Source organism: Phyllobates terribilis, unplaced genomic scaffold (genome assembly GCF_046119375.1).
Source record: "Phyllobates terribilis strain yellow unplaced genomic scaffold, ASM4611937v1 Scaffold_11__3_contigs__length_659146591, whole genome shotgun sequence".
In the NCBI taxonomy this organism is placed as follows: domain Eukaryota; kingdom Metazoa; phylum Chordata; class Amphibia; order Anura; family Dendrobatidae; genus Phyllobates; species Phyllobates terribilis.
Genome location: NW_027362771.1, coordinates 111,890,991 through 111,916,730, shown reverse-complemented (window position 1 = coordinate 111,916,730; position 25,740 = coordinate 111,890,991). Strand labels below are relative to the sequence as shown.

General features: G+C 41.0%; 1 protein-coding gene across 1 annotated transcript in view; it reads left to right on the top strand.

The window, feature by feature from the left end:
* NUP37 (nucleoporin 37) overlaps window positions 1-25,740 on the top strand; it is a 95,732-nt gene that overhangs the window by 19,076 nt on the left and 50,916 nt on the right. Inside the window, exons 3-4 of the mRNA XM_073651520.1 lie at window positions 6,271-6,395; window positions 8,767-8,839. Of these exons, the coding sequence (XP_073507621.1) occupies window positions 6,271-6,395; window positions 8,767-8,839 (198 nt within the window). The remainder of the gene's footprint in view (window positions 1-6,270; window positions 6,396-8,766; window positions 8,840-25,740) is intronic.

Sequence of the window (25,740 nt, the reverse complement as noted above, 5' to 3'; positions counted from 1 at the left end):
TTTTGGTTGTGTTGCTGCTAATATATTGCATAACTACATAAGTTAAAAAAGACATGTCCATTGTTTTTTTTTACCTATAGACATTAATGCCATAACTATGGCTTGCTTGGGTGTTTACCGGGTTTGTGGAGCCGGAATTGGTGTCCATTTTGGTATAAAATGGACAGACTCCTAAAATATATAATAAATTGGATTCATTAGTACAATGCAGGATGTGCTGTAATTTTTTTTCATAAGAATTTGGGAAAGTTATGAAATGTCCTATAAATGTCTGTTCTATTCCTGATCTATGGATTTAGGCTTTTAGATGAGATGAATCTATGCTGCACTTTATGTACACGCTCAGTAGTGAGGCAGGGCTGTGGAGTCTGTCGGGAGTTGGAGGTTTGGCTTAACGACTCTACGGCCCTGGTGTTTACATATCTTCCATGGGAGATTTTTATGTTAAAGGGGATTTCCCACAAACAAAGTACATTTTAATCAATAGATCTTGGAATAATAATAATAAGTTCCACAATTGGATGTGTTAAAAAATGTTCTGTGCTGAAATAATGGTGTAAATGTGCCCCTGTTATGTACTGTGTAATGGCTGTGTCTGACCATGCTGGAATGTTGTTGGCACATACCATATCTCCTGGGTATGGGAGGAAACCAGGGTTGCGGAGTCGTGCACTTGAAGTCTGTGTCCATTTTGGTGGAATCGGAATTGGTACAAAATGGACCGACTCCAACTCCTAAAATATATAATAATTTGGGTACAGTAGTTCAATGCAGAACGTGCTGTAAATGCTCAGTAGTGAGGCAGGGCTGTGGAGTCGGAGTAAGGGAAATTGAGCAATCGGTGGTTTGGCTTACCGACTCCACAGTCCTGGAGGAAACAGAAGAGTATACAGACAAAACATCATGGAATAACAGCTGTTGTTTTCTGCGAGGTAAAACATTATTCTGGCTGTTTTATCACAGGAGTGAGCATTTCTGCTGCATATTCAGCTATCTGAGAAAATCATAAATCAAGTCAGTGACATGTACAGTACAGACCAAAAGTTTGGACACACCTTCTGATTTAAAGATTTTTCTGTATTTTCATGACTTTGAAAATTGTACATTCACATTGAAGGCATCAAAACTATGAATTAACACATGTGGAATTATATACTTAACAAAAAAGTGTGAAACAACTGAAAATATGTCTTATATTCTAGGTTCTTCAAAGTAGCCACCTTTTGCTTTGATGACTGCTTTGCACACTCTTGGCATTCTCTTGATGAGCTTCAAGAGGTAGTCACTGAAAATGGTCTTTGTTCGTGGGAAATCCGTTTAAAACTGTGTTTCCCATCTAATTAAAGAGATTTTCCACTATTAAATAACCCTTTATTTTTTAAAGCTACAGGGTGCTGCATAAATTCGGATATAAAATGTATATTTAACTGCTAATTCAGTGTCGCTCCTCCAATCTCAGCCCTGTGTCCCTTGCTGGCCTCCTGACATAGAAATGTCACTGGTACACTGAAGCCAATCAGCGGTCAATGTTTAGCAGCAGCTTTCACAGTTCTGTCCAAGTAGTGATTCTTTCCGTTCAGGCGTAAATGCAGGTACAAGGAGCCTCTGTACTATGCCTCCATATGGCGCCATGGGCACTCTGATGTCGTGGTATAAACTTATTCAGAAATGTTTGTAACCCCATAGAAGAAATTAGCTCCATAGTTATGTCATTCAGCAAGAAGTCTGTATGCCTTAGATCGTAAATCCACACAAAACAGATTAATCTGCTACGGATTTGTGCCAAAATTCACTTCAAATCTGCATAGCCTGGCTATGCTTTAGTCCCAATCTTTCCTTGGAAATATTTGCTGTGTATTTCTCACACTCCCATATCATGTAATTTAGAATTAGTGTTTGCTGATATCCGCTCAACTTGATATGTTGGTTGTTGGGTAGCTAGAGATTTTGGCTGAAATTGTCTGCATTATTTAATTTTAATGATAATCTTGTACACAGAAAATCCCCTAATTTTTCTTTCTTGTAATTCATCTATTGTGCAGAAATCATCACAACTATATGCATTATCCGTTGTGGCAGCCTGTGTGGAGAAGTGAATCATTTTCAATACATAATTGTAATTTTTTTTTTTTAAGGATACGTGAAGAACAGACATGTAGTGGCCAGTGTATTATTTTTGATTAACAACAAAAATAATGGTTCTACAGCCATTCCCAACATGCTAGGCTATAGGTTGAACTCTATGGACTTAAGTCTACCTTCAACCTTATAACTATGAAACTATAACTAGCATTGTATAGGAATATAGTCATTAGTATCATATGTTATTATGCCATTACTAATCAGTCATTTTACGCATTTAATTAATTATTTTTTTTTTACATTTGAGCTCCTTACATGTTTTTATTGTATAGGTGAGCCAATAAATAATATTGATATAATGATGTGCACATTGTGATACTTAGTAACATTATTCCCATGCATACCGTTGTCTTACATATAATTTGTACACTGTGGGGAACATATAATTACTCAAATTGACTTGGTAACAGCCATGATTCCTACTTCTGGTTCTCAACCATTTGCCACCATAGCCCTTCTCTATATAATACAACATATATCTTTGTAACTATCATCACTCCACAGAAACAGCCAGAGATAAGTCAGGACTAGTAAGATACAAGGTGTTAAAAACTTTTCTTGAAGGCAGACTGAATATGACAAACTCACCGTCACATCTGTGCCTTGTGTAAGGTGCCAATGCTGTGTTCTCTCTGCTTAGCTTCATTATTATGCAGTCTTCTTGCACATTTTTCCTTACGGTCTGTCCCGTAATCTAGGTTACAACCTTACAGCATACTGCAGTCTTCTGCCCTTCGTGTGGAGTAGAGCACAATGTGCAGTAATAGTGGAGGTGACCTGTCTATGGTGCTGCAGTGTAAACTGCTGCACTCAGCTGTGTTGTCTGTGGGTAACCAATCTATGGGTTGGTTTTTTTTTGTAGCCAATGGGACGTGAGAACTGCTGCAGTGTTATGTGATATGTCATAATGTTGGATGATTGTCCATTTAAGCTAGCGTTTGCCTCACAGAAATAAAAGTGCATATCCTATGGAAGGAGCAATTCAAGACTAGATCTGAGGTCCTCAGAATAACATGTATATATCGATAGTTAAAGTGGATGTCTATGAAGTGAACGCCAACGGGGGGTCTGTTCCCGGAGCAATTGCAGTGTACACCAGGAAAATGCCTCTTATATACAGTACAGACCAAAAGTTTGGACACGCCTCATTTAAAGATTTTTCTGTATTTTCATGACTATGAAAATTGTACATTCACACTGAAGGCATCAAAACTATGAATTAACACATGTGGAATTATATACTTAACAAAAAAGTGTGAAACAACTGAAAATATGTCTTATATTCTAGGTTCTTCAAAGTAGCCACCTTTTGCTTTGATGACTGCTTTGCACACTCTTGGCATTCTCTTGATGGGCTTCAAGAGGTAGTCACCGGAAATAGTCTTCCAACAATCTTGAAGGAGTTCCCAGAGATGCTTAGCACTTGTTGGCCCTTTTGCCTTCACTCTGCGGTCCAGCTCACCCCAAACCATCTCGATTGGGTTCAGGTCTGGTGACTGTGGAGGCCAGGTCATCTGGCGTAGCACCCCATCACTCTCCTTCTTAGTCAAATAGCCCTTACAACAGCCTGGAGGTGTGTTTGGGTCATTGTCCTGTTGAAAAAGAAATGATGGTCCAACTAAACGCAAACCGGATGGAATAGCATGCCGCTGCAAGATGCTGTGGTAGGCATGCTGGTTCAGTATGCCTTCAATTTTGAATAAATCCCCAACAGTGTCACCAGCAAAGCACCCCCACACCATCACACCTCCTCCTCCATGCTTCACGGTGGGAACCAGACATGTAGAGTCCATCTGTTCACCTTTTCTGCGTCGCAAAAAGACACAGTGGTAGAAACCAAAGATCTCAAATTTGGACTCATCAGACCAAAGCACAGATTTCCACTGGTCTAATGTCCATTCCTTGTGTTCTTCAGCCCAAACAAGTCTCTTCTGCTTGTTGCCTGTCCTTAGTAGTGGTTTCCTAGCAGCTATTTTACCATGAAGGCCTGCTGCACAAAGTCTCCTCTTAACAGTTGTTGTAGAGATGTGCCTGCTGCTAGAACTCTGTGTGGCATTGACCTGGTCTCTAATCTGAGCTGCTGTTAACCTGCGATTTCTGAGGCTGGTGACTCGGATAAACTTATCCTCAGAAGCAGAGGTGACTCTTGGTCTTCCTTTCCTGGGGCGGTCCTCATGTGAGCCAGTTTCTTTGTAGCGCTTGATGGTTTTTGCAACTGCAGTTGGGGACACTTTCAAAGATTTCCCAATTTTTCGGACTGACTGACCTTCATTTCTTAAAGTAATGATGGCCACTCGTTTTTCTTTACTTAGCTGCTTTTTTCTTCCCATAATACAAATTCTAACAGTCTATTCAGTAGGACTATCAGCTGTGTATCCACCTGACTTCTGCACAACACAATTGATGGTCCCAACCCCATTTATAAGGCAAGAAATCCCACTTATTAAACCTGACAGGGCAAACCTGTGAAGTGAAAACCATTTTCGGTGACTACCTCTTGAAGCTCATCAAGAGAATGCCAAAAGTGTGCAAAGCAGTCATCAAAGCAAAAGGTGGCTACTTTGAAGAACCTAGAATATAAGACATATTTTCAGTTGTTTCACACTTTTTTGTTAAGTATATAATTCCACATGTGTTAATTCATAGTTTTGATGCCTCCAGTGTGAATGTACAATTTTCATAGTCAAGACAATACAGAAAAATCTTTAAATGAGAAGGTGTGTCCAAACTTTTGGTCTGTACTGTATGCCAATTCCAATTTATGGCATAGATTCCGTCACGCATTCCTGCATCTGTTGGGTACATGGCACCCTATGGAAATGTTTGATATATGTACCAGAGGGTTGCAGTCTATAGGCCAAATGGACCCTGCAATGTAAACAGGCCCTAATAGAAAAGTAAAACAGTACAAGTTGAGTTAACCGTTATCCACATGACTATATTTTCCCAGGGGTGGACATATCATTGGTGCAACCTGTGCAGCCACACAGGAACTCAAGTGGTAAGGGGACCACATTCATCTCCAAAATAGTTGGAATTGTCCATTATGATGAGCTATTTGACTGCAAAGGGCCTATATGCAGAGGGGTCCTCTTCTGTCCTTGTCTGCCAGTGTATTTTATGGTTCGTGTTACGGCATCAATGGCCACCCCGACAGCGGGTCTCTTGACCTGTACTAAGAGAGTCATATGAGGTTGTTAGATCAAGTTAGGAAACCCTTGATCGGGCAGGCCATTATGGCTGTAAAGTACAACCACATAAATGCACCCTTAACTTAATACATTGCATTACCAAGTCTATTTATTATTATATATGCCTATAAAGAATCTGTAAGCATTCTGTCGACAATGCATGCTAGTAGGGTATTTTATGGCCCAAGAAATGTCAATGGAGAGGACACCACCTATATGATGGTGCAGTAGTAACTGTGTAAGTTATGCACTGGTCAAAAACAAAGAAACAGACAATTGGAAATAAAAAGGAATCGATTGCATATCTTGAGTTTTACCGATAAGAATCTTTATTATAATGCACACACAAAAGCCTAGACAAAATAACTAAATACTTTAAAAATTGTGCACATAGTGTCAAAACCTATTTCTTAGGCCAAAATATGGCACTGGGATTAAACTTGTAGGACCGGTGTGATAATCAAGAGAGCCATGTAAAAAAATACGAATGTTCAAAATAGATGCGAATAAACACTACCTCTAAAGTAATATCCAAATAGTCAATAAAAAGAATTGTGCAGAACATTAGATATGGACCACGATCCATAAATAGTGCAGTATCAAAAAAATATAATGAAGAGCAAACAGTAACAATGTTTATTAAAGTGCCAAGTGTATAGTCACCCGAGTGAATCGGTTCATCGAGAAAGAGTCATGTGGGATTTATGACCCCAAACATATCGCCAGATATATTGACTTCTGAGGAAGCAGAATACCTCTAAGAAAGCCACTTTATGTGGTGACACGCATGGGGTCCTCATTTCCACATTAGTTTATAAGTTAGTAAACTTATTCCAAGTAAAAGAAGAGTGAAGAGGCAGCTTATATAAGTGGCTGTATATCTCAATATGCTTTTCTTTTCTGTGTAATGCTATAATATGTGTAATGTGTGATACAGGATGAAGATTCAAGCATAAACGGTATAGAGTTCAAGATTCTGAAAACATTTAATCATGCAGCAAGAGTTGATGCAATAGCCTGGAGTCCAGAAACCAAGTGTGATGCTTTGCTTCCCCTCCTAAGGTACTTATATTTCACATACCTTATGATATTAAAAGAACACTATTGTCAAAAAGTGTCCATATTTGTTAGGGACTCGCCTAGTGGGGTGGATTCTCTAAGCCGTAGGTCAGGGGGAGCAGAACAGAAGGCGCTTGACCAGACAGCATGCAACAAGGACCAAGATAGCAGATGGGCAAGGAGAGCTGGAAGCACTAGATGCTGCTGACCCAGGTGTACGGATTGTTCACGAACAACAGAGATGTATAGCCCCAAACTGATATACTGCAGCAAGAGTGGGGTTACACAAACAAGAATAGCAGAGATGTATAGGCACACTGATATTTTGTTATCAGAGACGAGCTAATTATCAGGTATCTTGATAGCAGAGATACTGATGTCAACAGCACCAAGAATAATAAGAAGAGTTAGTAATTTGGAATCTTAATACAGCAGAATTGTAAGTGTGGACAAGACCTGCAGAAGCTGGACTGAGTGTTGTAGAAAAGTGTGGTAACTGGATAGAAGTCAGGAGTAGCTGAAGAGATAATTAGACACATGCCTGGAGCTGAGTCAAGTGGAAGGTGAAGCTAAACTTCTGGCAAACATATAGTAGTAGAGTACTATATTACTTGCTACTTGGGGATCACATTGCATAGCTGGCTAAGCCGACCTTAGGTGATCACATCAGAGGTGCGTGTTCAGTAAGCCTAATATCAACCCAAAAATAAAAGAACTGCTTCCCTTTTCAAATCCACTAATATATTGATAAACCTTTTCTTATATTTTGTAACTTACTTTAAGCTACAGTAATTTTGTTACATCAGGGCTGGTTCAGGTAAGAAAATCTATTTTCATATATTCTATTAGAAAATTCTAAGTTAGTCAAGGGGTCTTCGGTCCAAGGTACTCTTTTCTGGGCTACAGTGGAGAGCCGGAGTATGCTTCCCACTGCTGCCACCGATCGATGCTGTTAATCCCTTAAATGTTGCTATTAGGCACTGCAATCCGGCCTGAACGTTCATTCTGGCCCCGTGCCTGTTGAGATTTTTTTTCCTGTGACGTCCAGCCATAGGTTGGGTGGAATAGAAGACCCTGATTTTTACTATGTACAGCAATACTCTTGCATTGCTGTACATAGTACAAGCGATCAAACAATTACAAGTTCAAGTCCTGTAAGAAAAGTAACAAAGTGAAAAGTAAATAAAATGTATTGATTTATTTTTTAGATGTAAAAAATATAAAAATTCGAATCGCCTCCTTTTTCCCAGTTAAAAATAAAGAAATTTAGAAAATATACGTATGTGGTATTGCGACATCTGTAAAAGTCTGATCTACTCAAACTCTGTAAAGAGGAAAATATCCAGAATTGTGTTTTTTCAATTGCAAATGAATACATTATGAAGCGATCAAAACCTTTTGTGTATACAAAAATAGTATAAATGAGACCAACAGCTCACCATGCGAAAAAAACAAGCCCTCACACAGCTCTATTGATAGGAAAAATAAAAAAAAGTTCTGGGTATTGGAAAATGGCTATTGGAATTGGAAACCAACTTTTTTTTTCTTTTACAAAGTCCAGCATTTTTTAAGGCACTAAAATAGTAAAAAAAAAAAACTATACCTGTTCCTTGTGCACATGGATTTCTCCATAATCCCTGAATATTTTGAGGCTATTATGTGTTGTAAATGATGGGAAATTCAAAGTCTGCAATTTTACGTTGAGAAACATTTTTTCTGTAACTGTTCCACAAGTTGTAGATGCAGTTGTTCACATATTAAGCTCTGACCATCTTTGCTTCTGAGAGACTCTGCCTTTCTAACATGCTCTTCAAATACAGTCCTGTGACTTAGTTGAAAATTGATCCTCCAGCTGTTTTTCATTAGTACCACTTACAATTCTAGCCTTTTGTTAATCTTCCCTCAATTTTTTTTTTGCGATGTGCTGCTTTCAACAATTTCTAAATAAGTTAGTTTTTTTCAGATGAAATGGAAAATTGTCTCAACTCTCACTTTCTAATATGTGATCTATGTTCTCTTGTGAATAAAATATGGCTATAAGGATTTTCAAATCATTGCATTCTTGTTTTCTTTACATTTTACACAGCGTCCCAACTTTTTTAGAATTGAGGTTGTATGAGGCTGTTCGGATTAGGAGACCTGTGAGTGGTCTGTACTTAAGTCATAAATATTAGTTTTCTGGAATCGGCCTTATACCAAGAGCATGATTTGCAACCTGCTTAAACTTGATTCTTCAGGAAGTAATTCAAAATCTGCAAAAAAAAACAATAACCCAACTTATTTTGTAAATTTTTAAATGTTGCTGTAGATTTTATTTATATGTTTAAATTTGATAGATACACTTTTTTTTTTTTTTTTTCTTTTTTAAACCTAGATTTTGCACGGCAGCAGGAGATAAAATATTAAGGGTTTTCACTTCCGATTTCCATGAGCAGCATGAATACAAGGTATGAACTTTTAGCTGGTGTTAAAAAGTATTGTCACAGTATTTTCAAATTTACTATTTGAGTCTTTAGTGAATCGTGTATTGACATTTTTTATCACCCAAAACAAAATCCTAAAAATCTTCCAAATTGTTATCTATATATTTTTTCCTATTCGGGTATTATTCTTCCAGTTTTCTATTTGTTTCTTCCACCAATCATCATGCGTGACTATAACAGCAGACGCAATGACATTACTTCATCGTGTCTGCTGTGTGGAGAGTCAGTGCACCGGAGCAGAATGCCAGAGGAATGGGAGCGAGTTGTGTTTTTTTAATATGTGTATGGGTAGTGTGCCTGTATATAGGGGGCTATGTGAGAGCTCATACTGAATATAGGGAGGCTATGTGGGGGCTCATGCTGTGTTTTGGGGCTCACACTGCATATAGGAGGCTATGTGGGGGCTCACTATATATAGGGATACTGTGTGGGCGGATACTGTACATTGGGGGACTGTGTGGGGGCTAATTTTGTATATAGAAGGTCTACATGCGGGCTTGTACTGTATGTAGGGGGCTGTGTGGGGGCTCATACTCTATATAGGTAGATTATGTGGGTGCTCACCATATAGTGGGCTATGTGGGGGGCTCATACTGTATATAAGGGTACTGTGTGAGGCCTCATTCTGTATAGAAGCGATATGTGAGGCAATACTGTATATTGGGGCTATGTGGGGGCTCCTACTGTATGTAGGGGACGGTGGGGGCTCATACTGCATACAGAGGGGCTGTGTGTAGGCTCATACTGTATGTAGGAGGCTTTGTGGGTGCTCATACTGTATATAGGGGGCTGTGTTGGACTAATACAGTACATAGGGGGCTGTATGTGGGCTCATGCAGCATATAGGGGGGTGTTGGCATACTTAATTCTGTTCAATATTAACCCCTTCACTACTGTGTCCCTGTTAACCAGTTAAATGCCGCTGTCAATCACTGTCAATCTGAGTATTAAATACAGTTATAAAAAAAAGTTTTAAAAAAACAACAATTCAAATCACCCCGTTTTACCTATTAAAAATAAAACAATTAAAAAAAATACACATATTTGGTGTCTCTGCATTCAGAAATGTCCAGTATATCAAAATATAAAATAAATTAATCTGATCGGTAAACAATGTAAAGAGAAAAAAAAACAAAAAACGCCAGACTTATTGTTTTCTGGTCTCCGCAACATTGCAATAAAATGGAATATAAGGCGGCCAAAACATTGTATCAACCCCAAACTGATTTCAGTAAAAATGTTAGCTGAAGGCTCAAAAAATAAGCCCTCACCCGGCCCCAGATCCTGAAAGCTGAGAACGTTACGGGTCTCGGAAAATGGCGACACAAGCAGGAAAACAATTTTGACAAATTTCTGAATTTTTTTCAGCCTACTTGTACTGACCTGGGGGATCATATTGCAAGGTCAGTTTTACCATCCATGTATTTAACATAATAAATAAAAAATAATGAAAAAAAAAAAAGCATTGTGGAATTGCACTTTTTTTTTTAATTTCACTGCACTTGGAATTTTTTTCTTGTTTTCCAGTACACTATGTGGCAAAATGAATGATGTCATTCAAATGTACAACTCATCCCGCAAAAACAAGCCTTCATACAGCTACAAGAGCTTCTCACTAAATTAGAATATCATCAAAAAGTTAATTTATTTCAGTCCTTCAATACAAAAAGTGAAATTATATATTATATAGAGTCATTACAAACAGAGTGATCTATTTCAAGTGTTTATTTCTGTTAATGTTGATGATTATGGCTTACAGCCAATGAAAACACAAAAGTCTATACTGGCTATACTATACTGAAGTGCAGCACCTGGGGGGAATAAAGTTCATTTTCTCACTAGAGCCACCAGCTTTCAGTCATACAGATGTGCTAGGAGCAATTACTGCCCCCACTCACAGCACTGAGAACAGCGGCTGTAAACACGCCCCGGCAATGAATGACAGCCGGCTCAGCAGTGCATCAGTGCAGTCAGTGGGCTGTATGACTGAAAGCCCCCGGGAATGAATGAACTTTCTTTTAGCACAGTAGCCGGGCACGTCCACAACTCTATTAACCTGAAGATTAACGGATCTGACAGGATCCCTTTAAGTATAACAATGCTTGTTAAAGGAAATTGATACTTTGCAAGACATTTTTCTTTAGTTAAATGCTGTATTTTGGGTTAAAAAATAATATTTGCAATTGTGTTTTATGTGAAAACTTTGGCACCATTTTCCCTTAATAGCCACTGCGTTGTACTGTTTATTGCTGGCTGCAGATTGAGTTAACTAGGATTCTGTCCGTCAGTTTATTCTGACAGATCTTGCAACTCTTTTTTTTGTCTTTTTCCAAACTCCTCTGTGTTGATTTCTGACCACAGTCCACATCAAAGTTGAGCTGAACTTGATCATACATCAGCTGAGAGGAGCTCAGAAAAAGGCAGATAAGGCCACATTCTGTATTTGGTGAGTCCTTTACCTCAGTATTTGTAAGTCAAAACCAGGAGAGGAACAATCAGAGGAGATGTATAATAGAAACACGTCATCACTTCTGTATGTATCACCCAGTACTGGTTTTAACTTACAAATACTGAGGTAAAATACTGACCAAATACTGAACGTGTGATCGTGGCCTTAGAATAACACACTCCACATAAAAATGGGCTGTCTGACAAAGTCTTATTTAACTCATTCAGCAGCCAACAGTTTGCAGGGAAACAAACAGCTTCTAAAAGCCAAACTGTGAAAACTTTTTAACGAAAAAAAAATGTAGCCCAAGACACATTTAACCTTTTCATTCCAGAGCCTGTTTTCATTTTCCTTACCAGGCCAAATTTTACAATTCTGACCAGCCTCACTTTATGAGGTAATTACTCTGAAACACTTCAACGGATCCCACTGATTCTGAGATGTTTATTCCTGACACATTGTACTTCATGTTAGTGGTAAATTTAGGACAATATATTTTGCGTTTATTTATGAAAATATCGGAATTTTGGTGAAAATTTTGCAATTTTCAAACTTCTCATTTTTATGCCCCTAGACCAGAGAGTTATATGACACAAAATAGTTAACCCCTTTCCCAACTTGGATGTATGAATACGTCCAAGGTGGTATCCGTGCACTCCATGCAGGCTCCGGCAATGAGCCCGCATGTTACTGGGCACATGACAGCTGATCAGATCAGCTCTCATGTGTCCCTAACTGCCGCGGTTGGAATCGCGATCCACCCACGGCTGTTAACATGTTAAATTCCGCTATCATTCTCTGACAGCGGCATTTATCATCGTCGCGCTGGAAGCGCGTCATATGTTCTGCACGTCGGCGCGCGTGTCACATGACCGCAGGTCGCTGATGGGGTGGCATTGACGCGCCCCCTGGGACATATTCCTTTTTGAGGGGAATACCCGGCACCGGATCAGATGGGGGGTTGTAGTCTCCGAGCGGCTGTGACCCGGTCCCGTGCCCAGGGCGTCAAGCTCAGGGTTATGTGGCAGTCTTTACTGATGTTATTAAAGTTCGTTGTGTCGACTACGCCACCCGTTGTGATGCGGTCACTGTGGCCGCCGCTGCAGCAGGGTCCGCTGAGGCTGATGGTGGATGCGCAGCTTGGTGGGATAACCCCCAACGGGAGGGGTATAGCCTCAGAGGGGACAGGCGCAGAGGATGGGGGTTGTGGTGGTGCGGTGCAGCCGGTAATGATGACAGACTCGGGTAGTGCAGTTAAGGGTCTTTACTTACTGCAGATGTTCCTGGTCACTCTAGCTCCAAGTGACCTCCCGAGCCGTGCTGCGTCCACCAGGTCCTGGATCCGGCCAACCCCCAAACAAGTCCGGAGCGTGGCCCTGAGCTCTCCCTCTGTCCTTACTTCAGCCGTCCCCACCAGTGATTCACCTAAGTCCAGCTCCCTCGGGCCTTCTGTTGGGCAACCTTTGGCCTTAGGTTCCCTGACCCTTCCTGTGGTGTGCCTTCAGGGTGAATGTAGTGGGTGACCGTGACAGACACTGCCCACGGTCTCCGGTCTCTGGCTGGGGAATGTCTTTGCCCCCACCAGCTTGGGTTCCGGTACCCTTCTGCTGACTCCTCACCCGGTGTTCTTATTTGGGTTCTTGGGTCCCTTCTTTGTCCCCCCTCTGGGTCTTTCTTCACTCCACTCTCTCTCTTCAGGGCCTCTCTTTCTTTCAGCTGCTCCTCTGCCAGCTTCCGCTCCTCCTCATCTGACAGGCTCCTCTGCGTCTGACAGGCTCTCTGCGTCTGACCCTGATCCTAGTTGGTGCCCTCCTTATATATCCCTCTATGTGTGAGCTCAGGTGACCAGCACCCAATGAGCTCCTACCACTACCCAGACTGCTCCCCCTATCTGCCCCTACACTACATGGGATGTTCCTCCCCCCTCCCACTCCAGCCAGGAACAGGCTCGGTCGCACCTGCACATTTCTAAGTGGGAGTGCCGTCGGCCTGCTCCTCTGGAATGGGATGTATGTAGTGCATGCAGTCTATCTGAGCTCAGTTCCACACTCCATCCTTACCCGGGAGTGGAATATCACACCTCTGGGTTGAGGTGCAATACCCCTGTAGCAGCCGAATCCTCAGGGTGCTACAGCATGACAACCCAGGGTCTTCAAGAGACCCCTGCGGTTGTCATTGCTGGGATGCTATGAGCGCCACCCAGCTGACGGTGCTCATAGCAAGTGAGCATTTTTGCTACACACAGCAGTGCTGAAGACCTGCTATGTGCAACACAGGCGATCAGACCATTGCAGCTTCTAGTCTCCTGTGAAGACTATTGAAGCATGTAAAAAAAAAAAAATTTTTTAAATATAAACGTTCAAATCAGCCCCCCTTTCGCCCCATTCAAAATAAAACCATAAGAAAAATCAAATATACACATATTTAATATCGTTGCTTTCAGAATCACCCGATCTATCAATATTTAAAAATAATTAATCGGATTGGTAGACGGCGTAATGAGAAAAAAAATCAAAACGCCAGAATTACATTTTTTTGGTGGCCACAACATTTCAATAAAATGCAATAACAGGCAATCAAAAAATCGCATCTACTCCAAAATTATAAAAATGTCAGCTCGGAACACAAAAAATAAGCCCTCACTTGGCCCCAGATCCCGAAAAATGGAGACGCTATGGGTCTCGGAAAATGGTGCCTTTTTCTTTTCTTTTTTCTTTTTTTTTTGCAAATTTTGGATTTTTTTTCACTACTTAAATAAAAAAGAATCTATACATGTTTGGTATATAAGAACTCGGAATGACCTGGAGAATCAGAGTGGCAGGTCAGTTTTGGCATTTAGTGAACATGATTTTAAAAAAAATAATAATTGTGGAATTGCACTTTTTTTGCAATTTCACCGTACCTTGAATTTTTTTCCCGTTTTTCAGTACACAATATGGTAAAACCAATGGTGTCGTTCAAAAGTACAGCTCGTCCCGAAAAAAACAAACCCTCACATGGCTATATTGATGGAAAAATAAAAAAGGTTATGGCTCTGGGAGAAAAGGAGCAAAAATGGAATAACCCAAGGTCGCAAAGGGGTTAATAAATAACATTTCCCACATGTCTAATTTACATCTGCATCATTTCTGAAGCATAATATATTTTTTTTGTTAGGAAGTTAGAAGGGTTAAACGTTTAGCAGCAATTTCTAATTTTTTCCACATTTGAAGTGACTTTGAGGGGCTTATCTGACAGAAAATATCCAAAAGTGACACCATTTTATAAACTGCACTCCTCAAAGTGCTCAAAACCACATTCAAGAAATGTATTAACCCTTGAGGTGCTTCGCAGAAATGAAAGCAATGTGGAAGGAAAAAATGAAAATGTTACTTTTTCCCACAAAAATGTTATTTAGCCCGAAATTTTGCATTTTCACAAGGGTAACAGGAAAAAATGGACCATACAGTTTGTTGTGCAATTTCTCTTGAGCACGACGATACCCCATATGTGGGGGAAAACTATTGTTTGGGTGCACGGCAGGGCTCGGAAGGGAAGGAGCGCCATTTGACATTTGGAGTGCAAAATTAGCTGGAATAGACAACGGACGCCATGTCGTGTTTAGAGAGCACCTGAGGTGCCTAAACAGTGGAATCCCCCCAAAAGTGGCACCATTTTGGAAACTACACCCGTCAAGGAACTCATCTAGAGGTGTGGTGAGAACCTTGAATCCCCTGGTGCTTCACAGAATTTTATAACGTTGAGCTGTGAAAATTAAAAAATCAAATTTTTCCCTCAAAACTGTTGCTTTAGCCCAAAACAGGACGACAGGAGAAAAATTGCTGTGCAATTTCTCCTAAGAGCCCCTGACATGCCAAAACAGCAGAAATCCCCACAACTGACCCCATTTTGGAAACTACACCTCTTGAGGAATTCATCTAGTGGTGTAGTGAGCATTTTTAACCCTCAGGCCATTCACAGAATTGTATAGCTTTGGGCTGAGTAAATTAAACATTACCTTTTTTTCCACTAAAATGTTGCTTTGGCCCCAAATTTGTAATTTTCAAAAGGGGTAATAGAAGAAAACTAACAGTACAACTTTTTGTGCAATTTCTTCTGAGTACGCCAATACCCTATAAGTGGCGGAAAACTAGTTTGAGGTACAGTGCAAAACTCAGACGGGAAGTTTCAGACGCCATATTGGAGTTCAGATTTTGTTGTTATGGTTTGAGGGTGCCATGTCACATTGGCAGAGCCCCTGTAGTCAAAGAACAGCAGAACCCCTCATAAGTGACCTCATTTTACAAACTGCACCTCTCGATTAATTCATCTAGGGGTGCAGTGATCATACTGACACCACAGGTGTCACAGAATATTATACCATTGGGCAGTGAAGAAAAAATAATTACATTTTTGTAGTGGCCGTACGTTGTAGTGCCCATACATTGTGCCCAGCTCATGCTTCTGGAGACATGGACCCCATAAATTAAGTGGGCTCTCATCAGTACAGAAATGCCAAACATGTGGATGCTAAATGTGGTTTGGGCACATTGTGGGACTCAGAAGAGAGGGGAGCATTTGGGAGCACAGAATTTGCTGAATTTTATTTTTTTTGGTCTCTTTTCCAGAGCCGTTGTACTACCAATAACATGGAAGCCCCATATATTTCCATTAACAGATGACGAACCTGAGTGAAGACTTAATTTTAATAATAAAAGTTGAAGCTTTTATTGAGAACATTTTACATAACATTTTGGATCACATTTCATAACATGATTCAGATGAAACCCCCGAGGGATCCATTTACTATAATGAAGCAGCAGAGTTACTCTAGATTCCGTCTGGCCTCTTCAGAATTGCACAAAACTAGTCGACCGCACTTTTATGCACTCTTATAAAGATGGTCACCTCTGGATCATAGGACAGACAAAGTCCACAGTGTCTCCATCTGCCTCATTATAGGGAATCTTCCGCTGGGGGTTCCGTCTGAATCACATATTTCAGAGATTTACACGGAAACCCCGGTGTAAGCACTCAGTGTAGAGCACAGGAAAAATGTTAGTGGAGCCTTACTGCGATCTTTGGGGGGGCAGAATGAACAAATCAACAGCCGCTGAAGAATTGGTTTTATTTATTTTTTATGCCGTTCCTTGTGCCGTATAAGTGATTAGACGACTTTATTCTTCGGGTCGGTGCAATTACATCGATAAAAGATTTATATAGTCATTTTTATGTTTGGTTACTATCAAACACTATAAACGCTTTTGCATCTCCATATTTTGAGAGCTATAATTCTTCTGTATTTCTGCCGACAGTCATGTGAGGGCTTGTTTTTTGCACGAAGAGTTGACGTTTTTATTGGTACCATTTTCGGGCACATAATATTTTTTGATCGCTTTCTATTTAGTCCTATTCAGGACTTGTTTTTGAGGGTTTTTTAATGCCGTTCACCGTGTGGTAAAAGTGGTAAGGCAGTTTTATTCTTCGGGTTAGTATGAGTACAGCGATACCGCATTTACAGTTATATGAAAAAGTTTGGGCACCCCTATTAAGCTTAATGTTTTATAAAAATTGGTATTTTTGCAACAGCTATTTCAGTTTGATATATGTAATAACTGTTGGACACAGTAATGTTTCTTCCTTGAAATGAGTTTTTTTGTACTAACAGAAAATGTGCAATCTGCATTCAAACAAAATTTGACAGGTGCATAAGTATGGGCACCTCACCAGAAAAGTGACATTAATATTTAGTAGATCCTCCTTTTGCAAAAATAACAGCCTCTAGTCGCTTCCTGTAGCTTTTAATGATTTCCTGGAACCTGGATGAAGGTATTTTTGACCATTCCTCTTTACAAAACAATTCCAGTTCAGTTAAGTTTGATGGTCGCCGAGCATGGACAGCCCTCTTCAAATGATCCCACAGATGTTCAATGATATTCAGGTCTGGGGACTTGGATGGCCATTCCAGAACATTGTAATTGTTCCTCTGCATGAATGCCTGAGTAGATTTGGAGCGGTGTTTTGGATCATTGTCTTGCTGAAAGATCCATCCCCTGCGTAACTTCAACTTTGTCACTGATTCTTGAACATTATTGTCAAGAATCTGCTGATACTGAGTGGAATCCATGCGTCCCTCAACTTTAACAAGATTCCCGGTGCCTGCATTGGCCACACAGCCCCAAAGCATGATGGAACCTCCACCAAATTTTACTGTGGATAGCAAGTGTTTTTCTTGGAATGCTGTGTTTTTTTGCCGCCATGCATAACGCCTTTTTGTATGACCAAACAACTCAATCTTGGTTTCATCAGTCCACAGGACCTTCTTCCAAAAAGAAATTGGCTTCTCCAAATGTGCTTTTGCATACCTCAGCCGACTCTGTTTGTGGCGTGCTTGCAGAAACGGCTTCTTTCGCATCACTCTCCCATACAGCTTCTCCTTGTGCAAAGTGCGTTGTATAGTTGACCGATGCACAGTGACACCATCTGCAGCAAGTTGATGCTGCAGCTCTCTGGAGGTGGTCTGAGGATTGTCCTTGACTGATCTCACCATTCTTCTTCTCTGCCTTTCTGATGTTTTTCTTGGCCTGCCACTTCTGGCCTTAACAAGAACTGTCCCTGTGTTCTCCCATTTCCTTACTATGTTCCTCACAGTGGAAACTGACAGGTTAAATCTCTGAGACAGCTTTTTGTATCCTTCCCCTGAACAACTATGTTGAATAATCTTTGTTTTCAGATCATTTGACAGTTGTTTTGAGGAGCCCATGATGCCACTCTTCAGAGGTGATTCAAACAGGAGAACAACTTGCAAGTGGCCACTTTAAGTAGCTTTTCTCATGATTGCATACACCTGGCTATGAAGTTCAAAGCTCAATGAGGTTACAAAACCAAAAAAAGTGGTTTAGTAAGTCAGTAAAAAATAGGTAGGAGTATTTAAAACAAGAAAATGATAAGGGTGCCCATACTTATGCACCTGTCAAATTTTGATTGAATGCAGATTGCACATTTTCTGTTAGTACAATTGTTAGAACCTTGCTGTTAGGTTTTTTTTCCTTTGCTGGTCACATGACCTTGTTGGCCTATTTAATCCTGCTCCGCCCTTCTGGCTTTGCTGGACTTCATTGTATATCTACTTTCTAGCTAGCCTGTGCTCTGTATCTAACTCTGTTAGTTTGCTTGGTCTACGGACCTCTATGTTCTATCTATTTTGTTTGTTCGTCTGTCTGCTACTATTTCTGTTAGGAGGTGTCCCATATTCCTCCCAGTCCTTAGTACTTGTAGGGATTCCCTCCCCAAATCTATAGGTCTCCGTACAGACTAGATTAGGACTTTAGCAGGTCTGATCGCAGGATCAGGTTCCCTGTTACATCGTAGGGATTCAGCTGAGTCTTATAGTAGGGACAGATCTCCTCTCTTTCCTTAGCTTTGGTAGCAGAACATAACAGTAAGTCCAGCCTGTAAATTCTCTAAGGAAAGATTTTTTTTTGTTCCATCATGGTGTCGGTTCAGGATTTGGCTAAACACCTGCAGGGACTCTCTCTGGAAGTGGCCGAGCTCCGTCAGCACGTGAGTAACTGTCCTGGAGCATATTTCTTGGAGCCTAAGGTATGTTTGCCGGATTTATTTTTTGGTGAACATCGAGAATTTTTTTCATTTAAAAATGCTTGCTTATTGTATTTTCGTTTGAGACCCAAGTCCTCTGGGGATGAATCCCAGCGCGTAGGGTTCATAATGTCACTTTTGCGCAAAGAGCCTCAGGAGTGGGCCTTTTCTTTGCAACCTAGTGATACATGCTTCAGATCAGTGGATAGTTTTTTTTCTGCTTTAGGACTATTATATGATGATCCTGACCGTGTGGCATCAGCTGAGACTGAGTTGAGACGTTTAAAACAAGGATCAGGTAATATGGAAAAATATTGTACACATTTTCGTCGTTGGTCCACTCAAACAGGGTGGAACGATTCTGCTCTGAAAAGTCTATTTCTTGCTGGGCTCAGTGAAAAGGTTAAAGACCTGCTAATTGCTTATCCTACACCTGAAGATTTGCAACAGGCTATGCAATTAGCTATACGGGTGGATAGAAGACTGCGTGCTAGGGTTAATGAGAGCAAATCCTCTGCTATGTCAGTTTCTGGTTATGATAATGTGTGTACTAACAGTGGTGAACCGATGGAGATTGGATCGGTGGCACCTCGCTCTCAAGAAAAACACCGTCGTTTTTCAGAAGGCTTGTGTTTCTATTGCGGGAAAACTGGTCATTTGATTAAAGGCTGTGAGCTTCGTATGAAGAAAGAAAAAAAAATGGTCAGTCACGCCCGTATTGCCTGTTTAAATTCCAAGGGTATATTTTTAGCTGCTTCCACGATTGCTCAGGAAAAATTAATGGAATTTCGGGTGTTTGTTGATTGCGGGTCTACACTGAATGTTATTGATGGGGGATTCGTGGAAAAACTCAATTTAAAACCTGAACCTTTATCATCCCCCATTGCTGTGGTTTCTGTGGATGGCTCCCCTTTGAAGAATATTACTCTCAAGGTCAGTGAATTTCCTCTCACTATTAATGGTGTTCACCATGAGAAATTGGATTTGGTAGTGTTGAATAACTTGCCTTCTCCAGTAATATTGGGTTTGCCCTGGTTAAAATTTCACAATCCTGTACTGGATTGGTCTACCAGTGAAATTAAATCCTGGAGCCATAAATGTTATGACAAGTGTTGTAACGGGCGTATTGCAGCTTTGGATAGGGGAGAATTGCCTGTTCCTATTCAGGATTTTTGGAGAGTTTTTTCTGAGAAAGAATCGCAGGTTTTGCCTCCCCATAGAGACTATGATTGTTCTATTGAATTTGTCCCTGGAGCGACTCTTCCTAAAAGTCGTTTATTTAACCTTACTATTCCTGAGAGGAAGGCTTTGGAGGAATACATACAGACAAGTTTGGCCGCCGGTCACATTAGGCCCTCTAAGTCTCCTGTGGCGGTTGGATTTTTTTTTGTAAAAAAAAAGGACGGCGGTTTACGTCCTTGTCTGGATTTTCGTGAGATTAACAAAATTACGGTACGCAATCCTTACCCACTGCCATTGATTCCTGATCTGTTTAACCAGTTATTGGGGGCCAAGTGGTTCTCTAAAATTGACCTTAAGGGGGCATACAATCTGTTGCGCATGAAGGAGGGTGATGAATGGAAGACTGCTTTTAACACTCCTGTGGGTCATTTTGAGAATCTGGTTATGCCTTTTGGTCTTACTAATGCTCCTGCATTTTTTCAGAATCTGATTAATGACATCCTTAGACCTTTGATCGGTAAAAATGTGGTTGTGTATTTGGATGACATTTTGATTTATTCGCCAGATCTGGAGTCTCATTGGCGGAGCGTGCGTGAGGTATTACAGTTATTAATGGACAATTCGCTTTTTGCTAAGCTGGAGAAATGTGAGTTCGCTGTACAGAGAATTAGTTTTTTGGGCTACATTATCTCCAGCAAAGGTTTTGAGATGGATCCGGTTAAGGTTCAGGCTGTGCAGGAATGGCCTAGGCCTATTGGTTTGAAATCGATACAGAGGTTTTTGGGTTTCGCCAATTACTATAGAAAATTCATAAAAAATTTTTCTAGTATTGTCAAACCTCTGACTGATCTCACCAGGAAAGGTGCTGATGCGGTTCAGTGGTCTTCTGAGGCCATTGAAGCTTTTGTGTATCTCAAGGAGAGGTTCACCTCTGCTCCCATCCTTATGCAGCCTGATGTTACTAGGCCGTTTTTGGTTGAGGTTGATGCTTCCTCTGTGGGGGTTGGCGCAGTATTGTCTCAGGATAACGGGGATGGATTACATCCCTGTGCATTTTTTTCAAAAAAATTTTCGGAGACTGAATTGAATTACGATATTGGTAATCGGGAATTATTGGCTATTAAACTCGCATTTGAACACTGGCGCCACTTCTTGGAAGGTGCGGAATTTCCCGTTCAGGTTCTTACGGATCATAAAAATCTGATATATCTTGACGCTGCCAAGCGCCTGAATGCCCGTCAGGCTAGGTGGGCACTGTTTTTCTCGCGGTTTAATTTCTCCGTTACTTACATCCCTGGTACTAAGAATGTTAAGGCGGATGCCTTGTCTCGCAGTTTTTCTCCCATAGTCGGTGCTGAGAAAGAGGAAAACATTTTACAAGAAGGTGTTGTGATAGCTGCTTTAGACTCCGTTTTGGAAGATGAGATTCTTAAAGCTCAGGAGAATGCCCCATCTAACACTCCTCATGGGAGGTTGTTTGTGCCTGGGACCTTTAGGAGAGATTTGTTTGTTGAGTGTCACGAATCTCGGTTGGCAGGTCATCCCGGAATCTCTGAGACCAAGAGACTGGTGGGTCGCAGTTTTTGGTGGCCTGGATGGCAGAAGGAAGTCATTAAGTGGGTGCGCCAATGTACTATATGTGCTAGATCTAAGTCCTCACATACTCCTGCTGCGGGGTTGCTTTGTCCTTTGGAGGTCCCCAGTGCTCCTTGGACACATTTGGCTATGGACTTTATAACTGACCTTCCCCCCTCTGAGGGTTTTACTGTCATCTGGGTGGTCGTGGACCGTTTTAGCAAGATGTGTCACTTGGTTCCCTTCGTCAAACTGCCCTGCGCTAAAACTCTCGCTAAGGCCTTTGTCAAGGAAATTGTCAGACTTCATGGCGTTCCTACTGACATTGTTTCTGATAGGGGTCCTCAGTTCGTGGCTCGTTTTTGGCGTGCCTTTTGTGACAGGTTGGGAATTCATTTGTCGTTTTCGTCCGGATATCATCCTGAATCTAATGGCCAGACAGAAAGGAAAAACCAGGATGTTCAGCAGTTCTTGCGTTGTTTTGTGGCAGACAATCAAGAGGGGTGGTCTGAGTTTCTGCCACTTGCCGAATTTGCTCTGAACAATCATACATCTTCTTCTGCTGGTTGTTCGCCTTTTTTTTGTTGTTCTGGGAGACATCCGTCGTTTGGGTCGTTCTCCAAGTTGGGATCTGCCGTGCCTGAGGAGGAGAATTTTTCCGGTGATTTGGAAAGAGTTTGGACGGATGTGCGTGGTAATCTTCAGGAGGCCAACAGAAAATCTAAAGACTACTTTGATAGGAAACGACAGGAGGTTTTGTTCGCTGTTGGTGACATGGTTTGGTTGTCCTCTAGGAATCTGCGGTTGAGGATTCCTTCTAAGAAATTGGGTCCCAAGTTTGTAGGGCCCTTTAAGGTGCTTCAGGTTGTCAACCAATCTGCTGTTAGGTTGGAGGTTCCTACCTCCTGGAGAATTAATCCGGTCTTTCATGTCTCTCTGTTAAAAAAAGCTGTTGTGTCGGATGGTGACGCCTCTGCCTCTGTTCCTCCGGTGGTGGAGGACGGGGAATATGAAATTTCTCGCATCCTTGACTCTAGACGGTATAGAGGTAGTTTGCAGTATCTTGTGGCCTGGAAAGGTTTCGGACCCGAGGATAACTCTTGGGTGAGGTCAGATGATGTTTCCGCGTCCAGACTTATCAGAGCGTTTCACAGGAGATTTCCTGATAAGCCTGGTCCTAGGGGATCCGGAGGATCCTCTTAGAAGGGGGGGTACTGTTAGAACCTTGCTGTTAGGTTTTTTTTCCTTTGCTGGTCACATGACCTTGTTGGCCTATTTAATCCTGCTCCGCCCTTCTGGCTTTGCTGGACTTCATTGTATATCTACTTTCTAGCTAGCCTGTGCTCTGTATCTAACTCTGTTAGTTTGCTTGGTCTACGGACCTCTATGTTCTATCTATTTTGTTTGTTCGTCTGTCTGCTACTATTTCTGTTAGGAGGTGTCCCATATTCCTCCCAGTCCTTAGTACTTGTAGGGATTCCCTCCCCAAATCTATAGGTCTCCGTACAGACTAGATTAGGACTTTAGCAGGTCTGATCGCAGGATCAGGTTCCCTGTTACATCGTAGGGATTCAGCTGAGTCTTATAGTAGGGACAGATCTCCTCTCTTTCCTTAGCTTTGGTAGCAGAACATAACAACAATAAACCTCATTTCAAAGCAGAAACATTACTGTGTCCAACAGTTATTACATATATCAAACTGAAATAGCTGTTGCAAAAACACAAATTTTTATCAAACATTAAGATTAATAGGGGTGCCCAAACGTTTTCATATAACTGTATATACATTTTTTTATGTGTTTTGCTGCTTTTACACAATAAAAACTATTTTATAGAAAAAATAATTGTTTGTACATCTCAGAACATAGTGATGCAAAATCAGCTGATGGAGCTGTGTGGCGCCTTATTTTTTGTGGGCCAGATTACGTTTTCAGCGATACCATTCTTATTTACATTAGTCTTTTTCGTCGTTTTATTCCACTTTTTGTTCGGCGGTATGATGAAAAAGCATAGTTTTTTGCCATTTTTTTTTTTTTTTACAATGTTCACTGAAGGGATTAACTAGTGTGATAGTTTTAAGATCGGGTCTTTCCAGACACAGTGATACCAAATATGTGTACTTTTTTGTTTGTTTGTATATAAATCTTTTTTTTTTTTTTTATTTTGTGATATATTTATTTTTTAAATAATTTAAAAAAAAATTAACTTTTTTTTTTACTTAGTCTCTGTATGAGATTTCAACTTTTATTTCCCTGATTGCTGGTTTCATGCATTGCAATACATCCTGTATGTATTGCAATGCAAGAGACCTGTCAACTTTACTGCTGCTGCATGGGTCTAACAGGTCACCGTAGCTGGCAGACCTGGAGGTCAATATTTGACCTCAAGCTGCCTTGACAACCCTCGGCTCCCCCGTGATCACGTTGCGGGGGTGCCGGAGGGCTGAGAAAAGGAACCCACTCTCTCTCTAAAACTTCTAAATGCCACGATCATTATTGATGGTGGCATCTAGACGATAACACAGGGTTAACATCATCGGGCCAACCAGGTCCAGATGATGTCGTCAGTCATAGAGATCACTCTGCACCGGAGTCCCGAGTGCTTGCAGAACTCTGGGGGTCCCAAGCGCAGCAACACCACTGATGTTACTATTTTGGGGTAGATACGATCTTTTGATCGCCTGTTATTGCACTTTATTGCAATGTTGTGGCGACCAAAAAACGTAATTCTGACTTTTTGATTTTTTTTTTCTCGTTACACCTTTTACCAATCTGACTAATTCTTTTTATATATTGATAGATCGGGCAATTCTGAACTCGGCGATACCAAATATGTGTATATTTTTGTTTGTTTTTTATTACTGTTTTATTTTGAAAGGGGGGGATTTGAATTTTTATATATTTTTTTTTTAACATGTTTTAAAAAACATTTTTTTTTACTTCTTTCAATATTCTCCCTGGGAGACTAGAAGCTGCGATCATCTGATCGCCTGTGCTACACACAACAGGGCCTCAGCCACTGCTGTGTGTAGCAAAAGTGCTGACTTGCTATGAGCGCCAACCACTGGGCAGCACTCATAGCATCCTGGTAATGACAACCGCAGGGGTCTTCTGCATATCCCGGGTTGTCATGCCAAACCATCGGCGACCCGCGGTCATGTAACATGGGCGCTGTTGGGCGGTAACTTATTACTCGCTTCCTGCATGTCGATGTTAAATGCCGCTGTCAGAGATTGACAGTGGTATTTAACGTGTTAACAGTCAGGGGAGGATCGCAATTCCACCTGCGGCTGTTAGGGACACATGAGAGCTGATCTGATCAGCTGCATGTGCCTGGTAACATGCGGGCTCATCGCCGGAACCCGCATGGAGTGCAGGGATATAACCTTGGACGTACTCATACAGAGAAATAAGAGCAGAAATCCCCTCTTTGACGTGTATTGGAGACATCACAGCAGGTTATCTACACCAACTTGTTCAGAGAGCTGAAATTAAAGATAGGACCTCCAGAGGGAAAAGCTTTTGACAATGCAGGAAACCAGTCATAAAGTGGCCTGAGATGGTCTTAGTCTTATTCCTCCTTTACTCACAGCTCATTCTGAAAAGTTACCTGAAATGACAGGTGCTCTTTAATTTACAAGTGACCATGATGGCTTGGGAACTTTCTTGGAGACAAGATAGGTATATTATTGATTTAGGGCTCAAGCTCATTCTCTTTGACAACATTATTATAAAAAAAAAAAAGGATCTACAATATTTAACCACTTCCTGTCACAGCGCTGCCTTTTCACAACTTGATAGAACATGCCACTTTCCATTAGGACTTGAAAAGGCATCTTCACTGCAAATTCGTGATCCCTGGTCTCCTAACAACACTCACTCCCCACTGCTAGCTGGAAATAAGCATGGTACTACCTCAATTAATACATGAGGCCTTATTCAGACATCGGGGGGTTTTTTACTTGCGAGAAAAACGGCCGAATTTCATGAGTGATTTTTCCGAGTTCCATCAAACTTTCATCAGAGTTTGGTCATTTTTTTTCACTTATGAGAATAAAAGATTCTCCACCCTCTCCTATTTA